Source organism: Apodemus sylvaticus, chromosome 4, assembly GCF_947179515.1.
Source record: "Apodemus sylvaticus chromosome 4, mApoSyl1.1, whole genome shotgun sequence".
Lineage (NCBI taxonomy): Eukaryota > Metazoa > Chordata > Mammalia > Rodentia > Muridae > Apodemus > Apodemus sylvaticus.
This window is the reverse complement of record NC_067475.1, coordinates 156,896,912-156,907,585: the sequence shown is the minus strand read 5'-3', so window position 1 is coordinate 156,907,585 and position 10,674 is coordinate 156,896,912. Positions and strand designations below refer to the sequence as shown.

Sequence of the window (10,674 nt, the reverse complement as noted above, 5' to 3'; positions counted from 1 at the left end):
ATGAACATTCCAGAAAAGTGCATGAAATTTGGATCATTATAAGTCATATAAAGCAATAAGTTATATAAGGCAGACCAAGTTAGGCAAATATTACATTTTCTCTCATATGTAAAACGTACCTAAAAATGTATACTTGTATATATGTGTATGTTCTAATGTGTAGAAAAAGGGAGAAAATTTTGTGGGTTGTAGAGTGTAACTGTCATGGAAAAAGAAAAGGAATTACTTTGCAGGAAGTTGAGAATCAGAAAGAAGAAAGCATTAAAGAGATTGGAGCACACTGGGGAAGATAAAATTATACATACATACGTATATGTATATGTGTGTGTGTGTGTGTGTGTGTGTGCATCACAATGAAACTCAAAATATTGCTAAGAAAAATAAAACAGGAAATAATTGTGTAGTATATAATTTTACATTTTAATATTTTATTTTATATATTTATGGGGAGAGTGTTATAACTTGATTAGTTGTGATATTTAATGTTGTAATCAGGGTAGTCAACATTTCTAGCTGAAACATTATACAGGTTGGTATTGTGTCAATTTGACACAAGTTAGAGTAATCAGAGAGGAAGGAGCCTCAATTGAGAAAATGTCTCTGTGAGATCCAGCTATAAGGAATTTTTTCCATTAGTGACTAATGGGGTGGGCCAGCCCATTGTGAGTGGTATCATTCCTGGGCTGGTTGGTAGTCCTGAGTTCTATCAGAAAACAGGCTGAGCAAGCTGTGGGAAGCAAACCAGTAAACAGGACCCCTCCATTGTTTGTTTTCAGTCATGTTTTGTCATAGAAACATTAGAAACAAAGAAACATTGTTACAAGAATAGAAACCCTGAATAAGACAAACATTTAAAAAATATCTTGGTGAAGGAACCAATAAAAATATTTATGGGATATAGCCTTATATCCAACTGTGTGTGTGTGTGTGTGTGTGTTTGTATGCATGTGTGTGTATGTGTGTGTACGTGTGTATGTGTGTGTGTGTGTGTGTGTGTGTGTGTACTGATCCAAATAGAGACATTCACCTTTTTTCTTGTATGCCTAATATGTTAAATAATAGTTTGCTTTATACAATAAATTTGTTTTCATAGGACAGGAACTCAGTGTTTTTTGAAAAGTATTTACCAGATGCTATATGGTCTCGTTCAGTGTTGTTTTTTGTAATAATTGCTACAGCTCCCCAAAATCTGCATATGCAAGTAACTCACACATTACAATAGGTCATGAATCATTACTTGTTAAATCATCAAGTAAAATTTTGGTCATTCAGAATTCTGGACATTATAAACCCTTTCAAATTAGCAGTATCTATAGGGCTGACTAACTTTCTCTGAAAAATCAGTGAGAACATATTTTCAGCATTGAATGTTGTGTGATCTCTGTCATCACTTTTGAAGTCTATCACTGTAGAGGGAGAGTAGTCAGCAATGAATCACTGACTCTGGCTCTGTGGACTGAGTACAACTATTTCTTTACATATGCCGCACATAACACAAACTTTTGCTTTTTGTAAAATTATCCTAAATTTGAATTGTGACAAATTTACCAAAAAGTTCTAAGTTTTTCTGCATGTCGAAGTATATTTGCCAACATGATAAAACACTGTGGACACTTATTTCTCTCTTAATGAGAAATAAAATTTCCATATTCTTTTAGTTTGTGTTCATAAACTTTAATCTTATTTCTACCAATTATTCATAGGCTAAAGATGTTTAAGAGGTAGAATTGAAAATTTGCAGCAAATTTCAAATAATGGTGGGAATAATGTGAGCATGTGTTTAAGAGTGTATATGTCTAATTGCAATAAGATTGTACTCAGTTTTAAAATAATATTGTTTCTTCTTTTCATATATATGTCTTTAGTCAGCATGTAGAGAAGGAATTGATTTTTCTGGGTCTTCAGATGGGGAGACATTGAAAAGTAATTGGCAGTAGCAAGTGATTGTGTCAAAACAAGCAGTGTGTCCCTTAAAGTTAGCTTGAATCCAATAGCACAGAAGTCCACAGAAAAGAAACACAACTTGATAAACATGCTCTATATTAGGTGCCTGAATCACTGGTGTGAAAATGAGAAAAAGTGATGAAGCTAAAAATCCATATATAAATGGCAGCCACACCTGAAAAACAAAATGAAGATTTTTTTGTAGTCATGATAAGTTCTTACTGCAAAAGGGCCTTTATATATGTTACAAAACCAAGAGGAAGTGAATGCACACAAAAGGTTTAAAGTAGGTAGTCATGATATTAGCTCATACAAATAAATTGATTACAGATTAAGCATTATTTAAAATAATCAATGTCAATTTAATTATTTACCTTTAGTGTTCATGAGTGTTTACTCTATCCATCACCTAGAGTCAGCATTCACTAAGCCAGTACTTCATTATCAAACATTACCAAAACCTGTCCCTTAGTTGACATTGCCATAAATAAAATAATATCATAGAAATTTTAATCTTTATGATCTTTTACTGAATTATGAAAACTAACTATATATTTAGACCTAGGCAACATTTTCCTTCACATATTCCTTCCCTCCTTTTCCTCCCTCTCTTCTTTTATCTATTATTTTGTCTCTTTTATTAATTTTCAGTTGGCATAGTATAGTGGTATGTTTGTAGGTATAGTGATGCTTACTCTTGTAATTTATATATATATATAATTCTATTGTGTTCTTATTCTACCCCACATTCCCTTTCCCTTTTTGTTTATCCATTCCCTTCTTGAAAATTGTTCCCACTTAGACTTTTGAATATATGTTTTATTATCTTCTCTTGTTTTCATAAATCTGTCTTTTAGGCATTATCATTTATTCTGTTTTCATTTCTGTGTTTATGCCCTATATATGCATATGTATAAACGCATATTGAAAAAATAAGTGTGATTTCAAACCTTAAGACTAGTTATGTATAATATTACATTTATTGATTTAAATATGGCCAATTATCCTTTCATTCCCATAATTAACCCAAAATTTCTGGTTGTGTCTTATTCTCTTGATATACTCTCAAATTTAGATTGGAAGTTTTATATTACAAACTTTTTGTGTATATTCACAAACAAAATTGTTTAAATTTTTTTAACTTTTGTTGGATTTTCTTATTATTATGGATTATTATTGTAGCATTATGGTAATGGTGGCTTTGTAGAATTGTTTTTAGCATGTCCATCCTTTAGATTTTATGGAAAGGTTTGAGAAGCATTAGTGTCAACACTTAAAGGTTGTTAGAAGTAAACAGTGCCTTAAAGAGTTCTTTACAATACCAAGAATACTACTGGGGAGTGAAGGCTCTAGGTACGCACTAGCTCAACATCTCTGTTGAGTGAGTTGTGATGGTGTTGTCTTCAATAGGGACATATTGTCAGTCTGCAAAACACAGAAAATAGCATAGATTCTTTGGTGGTTTCCATGTAGCCCTTTTTACAAACAACTTTTTTTGATGTAACCCATTTCTGGTACTTAAACTTTATTTGGTGAAAAGAGATATCCATTTGGGCCTTTCTCTCCCCCATTATTTTTTGGTTTAATTTATTTCACCTTCATATATGTATGCATTTTGGAAGCATCCATTGAATTACTTTATGCTCAGAAAGCCCTTAGTTTTAGTTGATCTCTCCTTCCCCAAATTCTATGTGTTCCTACACTTCCTCTGGCTACTTCTTTTTACTGTACACACACACACACACACACACACACACACACACACACACACAGATTACATTTTGAAGGCTTGCATTGTTACCTAAATTTATAGACTTTTGAGAGAAAAGCATAGTTTGTGGATATTAGATGGAACATTCTGAAGATACCTTCATTAATTTTTAGTTTGGATGGACGACATAAAGATCACAGTGCTATGTGGAGTCACTCAGCAATATTACAGCAGAACCTATCTGATATTTTAAGTATGTTAGTGTTTAATGACTTTAAAATGAAATTAAGAAGACCAGTCATTTATTAAATATTTGCTATTCTTATATACTCCTGATGAATTGCTCATTTCAATAATTTGTAGTGCTTTACTAAATATTTTGTTTAATTGCGAAGGCATATGTCAGTATCTGAATAGTCACACCAGCTAGTTTTCAACTTCCCTTTGTTCAATAAGGTATCCTGCACTCTTTACTAATTTATAGGCAATTTTGCTAATGATATATGTTTTTTTAATGATGCCAAGCAGCTAGATATTATTTCTCATCTATTAAGCTAGTCTTTTTCTGTCTTTGGTGATTTGAAGCTCTTTGCATTTAATTTAACATTAGGTATGACTTAAAACATAAAATTTTGATTTTTTTCTTGTTATCTAGATTATTGTGTTTTCTTCTTTCTCTTCTGTTTGTATGAGTAGTTCACTTGATAACCATGTTAGTAATGGATTCACTCCTATTCCTTCTTTCGCATTTATTTCTCCCGTGAAGTATATTTTTTCTGGTGGTTTCTTTTCTTTTTTTTTTTTTTTTTACACTGTGGCCACTGTGGTTTATAGTCAGCAACCACACATACACTCAAGTTGCTAATCAAGAATTTCTTTCTGCATTGGTGTTTTTTTTATTCGATATAATTTTCTATTTACATTTCAAATGATTTCCCCTTTTCTGGCCCCCCACTCCTCGAAAGTCCCGTAAGCCCCCTTCTCTTCCCCTGTCCTCCTACCCACCCCTTCCCACTTCCCCGTTCTGGTTTTGCCGAATACTGCTTTACTGAGCCTTTCCAGAACCAGGGGCCACTCCTCCTTTCTTCTTGTACCTCATTTGATGTGTGGATTATGTTTAGGGTATTCCAGTTCTAGGTTAATATCCACTTATTAGTGAGTGCATACCATGATTCATCTTTTGAGTCTGGGTTACCTCACTTAGTATGATGTTCTCTAGCTCCATCCATTTGCCTAAGAATTTCATGAATTCATTGTTTCTAATGGCTGAATAGTACTCCATTGTGTAGATATACCACATTTTTTGCATCCACTCTTCTGTTGAGGGATACCTGGGTTCTTTCCAGCATCTGGCAATTATAAATAGGGCTGCTATGAACATAGTAGAGCATGTATCCTTATTACATGGTGGGGAATCCTCTGCGTATATGCCCAGGAGTGGTATAGCAGGATCTTCTGGAAGTGAGGTGCCCAGTTTTCTGAGGAACTGCCAGACTGATTTCCAGAGTGGTGTACCAATTTGCAACCCCACCAGCAGTGGAGGAGTGTTCCTCTTGCTCCACACCCTCTCTAACACCTGCTGTCTCCTGAATTTTTAATCTTAGCCATTCTGACTGGTGTAAGATGAAATCTCAGGGTTGTTTTGAATTGCATTTCCCTAATGACTAATTAAGTTGAGCATTTTTTAAGATGCTTCTCCTCCATCCGGAGTTCTTCAGGTGAGAATTCTTTGTTTAACTCTGTACACCATTTTTTAATAGGGTTGTTTGGTTTTTTGGAGTCTAACTTCTTGACTTCCTTATATATATTGAATATTAGCCCTCTGTCTGATGTAGGATTGGTGAAGATCTTTTCCCAATTTGTTGGTTGCCGATTTGTCCTCTTGATGGTGTCCTTTGCCTTACAGAAACGTTGTAATTTTATGAGGTCCCATTTGTCAATTCTTGCCCTTAGAGCATACGCTATTGGTGTTCTGCTCAGAAATTTTCTCCCTGTACCGATGTCCTCAAGGGTCTTCCCCAGTTTCTTTTCTATTAGCTTCAGAGTATCTGGCTTTATGTGGAGGTCCGTGATCGATTTGGATTTGAGCTTAGTACAAGGAGACAAGGATGGATCAATTCGCATTCTTCTGCATGCTGACCTCCAGTTGAACCAGCACCAGTTGTTGAAAAGGCTATCTTTTCTCCATTGGATGTTTTTGGCCTCTTTGTCGAGGATCAAGTGGCCATAGGTGTGTGGGTTCATTTCTGGATCTTCAATCCTGTTCCATTGATCCTCCTGCCTGTCACTGTACCAATACCATGCAGTTTTTAACACTATTGCTCTGTAGTATTGCTTGAGGTCAGGGATACTGATTCCCCCAGACTTTCCTTTGTTGCTGAGAATAGTTTTAGCTATCCTGGGTTTTTTGTTGTTCCAGATGAATTTGATAATTGCTCTTTCTAACTCTGTGAAAAATTGAGTTGGGATTTTGATGGGTATTGCATTGAATCTGTGTATTGCTTTTGCCAAAATGGCCATTTTAACTATATTGATTCTACCGATCCAGGAGCATGGGAGGTTTTCCCATTTTTTGAGGTCTTCTTCCATTTCCTTCTTCTGAGTATTGAAGTTCTTGTCATACAGATCTTTCACATGTTTGGTAAGAGTCACACCAAGATATTTTATACTGTTTATGGCTATTGTGAAGGGGGTCATTTCCCTAATTTCTTTCTCAGCCTGCTTATCCTTTGAGTATAGGAAGGCCACTGATTTGCTTGAGTTGATTTTATAACCTGCCACTTTGCTGAAGTTGTTTATCAGCTGTAGGAGCTCTCTAGTGGAGTTCTTTGGGTCACTTAGGTAGACTATCATGTTGTCTGCAAATAATGATAGTTTGATTTCTTCCTTTCCAATTTGTATCCCTTTGACCTCCTTATGTTGTTGAATTGCCCGAGCTAGTACCTCAAGTACAATATTGAAAAGATAAGGAGAAAGGGGGCAGCCTTGTCTGGCCCCTGATTTCAGGGGGATTGCTTCAAGTTTCTCTCCATTTAGTTTGATGCTGGCTACCGGTTTGCTGTATATTGCTTTTACTATGTTTAGGTATGGGCCTTGAATTCCTGTTCTCTCCAAGACTTTAAGCATGAAAGGATGCTGAATTTTGTCAAATGCTTTTCCAGCATCCAATGAAATGACCATGTGGTTTTTTTTCTTTGAGTTTGTTTATGTAGTGGATTGCATTGATGGATTTCCATATATTGAACCAACCCTGCATTCCTGGGATAAAGCCTACTTGATCATGGTGGCTGATCGTTTTGATGTGTTCTTGGATTCGGTTGGAAAGAATTTTATTGAGTATTTTTTCATTGATGTTCATAAGGGAAATTGGTCTGAAGTTCTCTTTCTTTGTTGGATCTTTGTGTGGCTTTGGTATCAGCGTAATTGTGGCTTCGTAGAAGGAATTGGGTAGTGTTCCTTCCGTTTCTATTTTGTGGAATAGTTTGAAGAGTATTGGTGTTAACTCTTCTTTGAAGGTCTGATAGAATTCTGCACTGAAACCATCTGGTCCTGTGCTTTTTTTGGTTGGAATACTTTCTATGACTTTCTATATCTATACCTTCTATTTCTTTAGGGGTTATGGGACTGTTTAGATGATCTATTTGGTCCTGATTTAATTTTGGTATTTGGTATCTGTCAAGGAAATTGTCCACTTCCTCCAGATTCTCCAGGTGTGTTGAGTACAGGCTCTTGTAGTAGGATCTGATGATTTTTTGGATTTCCTCAGTTTCTGTTGTTATATCTCCCTTTTCATTTCTAAGTTTGTTAATTTGGATACTTTCTCTGTGCCCTTTGGTCAGTCTGGCTAAGGGTTTATCTATCTTGTTGATTTTCCCAAAGAACCAGCTCCTGGTTTTGTTGATTTTTTTGTATGGTTCTCTTTGTTTCTACTTGATTGATTTCGGCCCTGAGTTTGATGATTTCCTGCCTTCTACTCCTCCTGGGTGAAATAGCTTCTTTTTGTTCTAGGGCTTTCAGGTGTGTCATTAAGCTGGTAATGTATGCTCTCTCCATTTTCTTTTTGGAGACACTCAGGGCTATGAATTTTCCTCTTAGCACTGCTTTCATTGTGTCCCATAGATTTGGGTATGTTGTGTCTTCATTTTCATTGTGTTCTAAAATGTCTTTAATTTCTTTCTTTATTTCTTCCTTGACCAAGGTATCATTGAGTAGAATATTGTTCAGTTTCCATGTGTATGTGGGTTTTCTGTTGTTTTTGTTGCTATTGAAGACCACTTTTACTCCATAGTGATCTTATAGGAGGCATGGGATTAATTCGATCTTCTTATATTTGTTGAGGTCTGTCTTGTGACCAATTATATGGTCAATTTTGGAGAAGGTACCATGAGGTGCTGAGAAAAAGGTATATTCTTTTGCTTTAGGATAGAATGTTCTATATATATCTGTTAAATCTAATTGGTCCAAAGTTTCAATTAGATTCAATGTGTCCCTGTTTAGTTTCTGTTTTCCTGATCGGTCAATTGAGGAAAGTGCAGTGTTGAAGTCACCCACAATTATTGTGTTAGGTGCAATGTGTGCTTTGAGTTGTAATAAAGCTTCTTTTACGAAAGAGGGTGCCCTTGCATTTGGATCATAGATGTTCAGGATTGAGAGTTCTTCTTGTTATATTTTTCCTTTGACCAGCAAGAAGTGTCCCTCAGAGTCTCTTTTGATGACTTTGGGTTGAAAGTCAATTTTATCTGATATTAAAATGGCTACTCCAGCTTGTTTCCTGAGACCATTTGCTTGTAAAATTGTCTTCCAGCCTTTTATTCTAAGGTAGTGTTTGTCTTTGACCCTGAGGTGTTTTTCCTGTAAGCAGAAAAATGTAGGGTCCTGTTTACATATGCAGTCAGTTAGTCTGTGTCTTTTTATTGGGGCATTAAATCCATTGATGTTAAGAGATATTAAGGGATAGTGATTGTTACTTCCTATCATTTTTGACGTTATTTTTTAAATTTGATTGGTTAACTTCTTTTGGGTTTGATGAAAGGTTACTATCTTGCTTTTTCCAGGGTGAAGTTTCCCTCCTTGTATTGGTGTTTTCCTCCTATTATTCTTTGTAGGGCTGGGTTTATGGATAGATATTGAATAAACTTGGTTTTGTCATGAAATATCTTAGTTTCTCCATCTACGGTGATTGAGAGTTTTGCTGGATATAGTAGTTTTGGCTGGCATTTGTGTTCTCCTAGAGTCTGCATGAGATCTGCCCAGGACCTTCTAGCCTTCATAGTCTCAGGTGAAAAGTCTGCTGTGATTCTGATAGGTCTTTCTTTATATGTTACTTGGCCTTTTTCTTTTACAGCCTTTAATATTCTTTCTTTGTTTAGTACATTTGGTGTTTTGATTATTATGTGACGGGAAGTATTTCTGTTCTGGTCCAGTCTGTTTGGAGTTCTGTAGGCTTCTTGTATATTCATGGGCATCTCTCTCTTTAGGTTAGGGAAGTTTTCTTCCATAATTTTATTGAAGATATTTGCTGGCCCTTTAAGTTGTAAATCTTCACTCTCATCTATGCCTATAATCCTTGGGTTTGGTTTTCTCATTGTGTCCTGGATTTCCTGGATATTTTGGGTTACAAGCTTTGTGCATTTTGCATTTTCTTTAACTGTTGAGTCCATAGTTTCTATGGAATCTTCAGCATCTGAGATTCTTTCTTCTATCTCTTGTATTCTGTTGTTGATATTTGCATCTCTGTCCCCTGATTTCTTCCCAAGGCTTTCTATCTCCAAAGTTGTCTCCCTTTGAGTTTTCTTAGTTGTTTCTACTTCTGATTTTAGATCCTGGATGGTTTTGCTTAGCTCCATCACTTGCTTGTTTGTGCTTTCCTGTAATTCTTTAAGAGATTTTTGTGTTTCCTCTTTCATGACCTCAGCCTGTTGACCAAAGTTCTCCTGTATTTCTTTAAGTGTTTTTTGCGTTTCCTCATTATTGGCTTTTGTATTCTCCTGGATTTCTTTCAATGATTTTTGTGTTTCCCTTGCAAGGGCTTCTAACTTTTGATCCATTTTCTCCTGAATTTCTTTAAATATGTCCTTCATGTGTTCCTGTACCAGCATCATGACCAGTGTTTTTAAATCCAAATCTTGTTTTACTGGTGTGATGGAATATCCAGGACATGCTGGTAGAGGAGAATTGGGTTCAGATGTTGCCATATTGCCTTGATTTCTGTTAGTGAAGTTCATGCGTTTGCCTTTTGCCATCTAGTTCTCACTGGTGTTAGTTGGTCTTGTCAGTGCTGGACTCACCAGTGCAAGCTGCCCCTTCCCAGGTGGCCTCTGGTGCACAGCTTACCTCCTGCACTGCCTGGAGACAGGGTGCTGTTGCCCAGGCTGTTCAAATCCCGAAGCAGACACCTGAAGGCTCCTGCTGGGGCCCGCTGGATTCACTGGAGCACACCGACTTCTTCCCGCTGGCCGCCCGGAAGCCCCTTTTGCCTCTTGCAGGACCTGGAGATGTGGTGTTGCCGCCCAGGCTGATCTGGATCCGGAAGTGGAGAGAGTTGAGCTGAGGGCTCCCGTGTTCACCCTCTGTATCTTCTACTTTCAAAAGTTATTTTCATTTCAGATTTGAAATATATCATCCTATGCTTATATAACATGTAGTATTTCTGATGAGTGACCTGAAATAATTTTGATGTGTTTGGATTTTAAAAATTCAATATTATATTATATATTACAAAGATGATGTGGATGTCCTTTACTTCTACCATTACTAATATTTGTCCTTTTTCCATTGTTTCTAAGAAATATATTTCTTATCTACAACTTACCAATTTATATATAACTCTAACAAGTATCTTAGTGGAAAATATTAACTCTATCACAAGGTCATGGTCTAGAATGTATAATTATAAAATAGAATATGATAATTTTATGATGTTTGGGCATCTTTTTAAGAGGTATTTTTAGCAATACATCAATATTCTGGATAGTTGAAACACCTTCATAATCATTTGATTTAAAAATATGATTTAAAAT

At 35.9% G+C, this 10,674-nt stretch overlaps 1 protein-coding gene across 1 annotated transcript in view; it reads right to left on the bottom strand.

Moving 5' to 3' along the window:
- Positions 1-1,861: 1,861 nt before the first annotated feature.
- LOC127682424 (solute carrier family 7 member 13-like) overlaps positions 1,862-10,674 on the bottom strand; it is a 32,689-nt gene continuing 23,876 nt past the window's right edge. The window contains exon 4 of the mRNA XM_052178798.1: positions 1,862-2,119. Coding sequence (XP_052034758.1) covers positions 1,862-2,119 — 258 coding nt within the window. The remainder of the gene's footprint in view (positions 2,120-10,674) is intronic.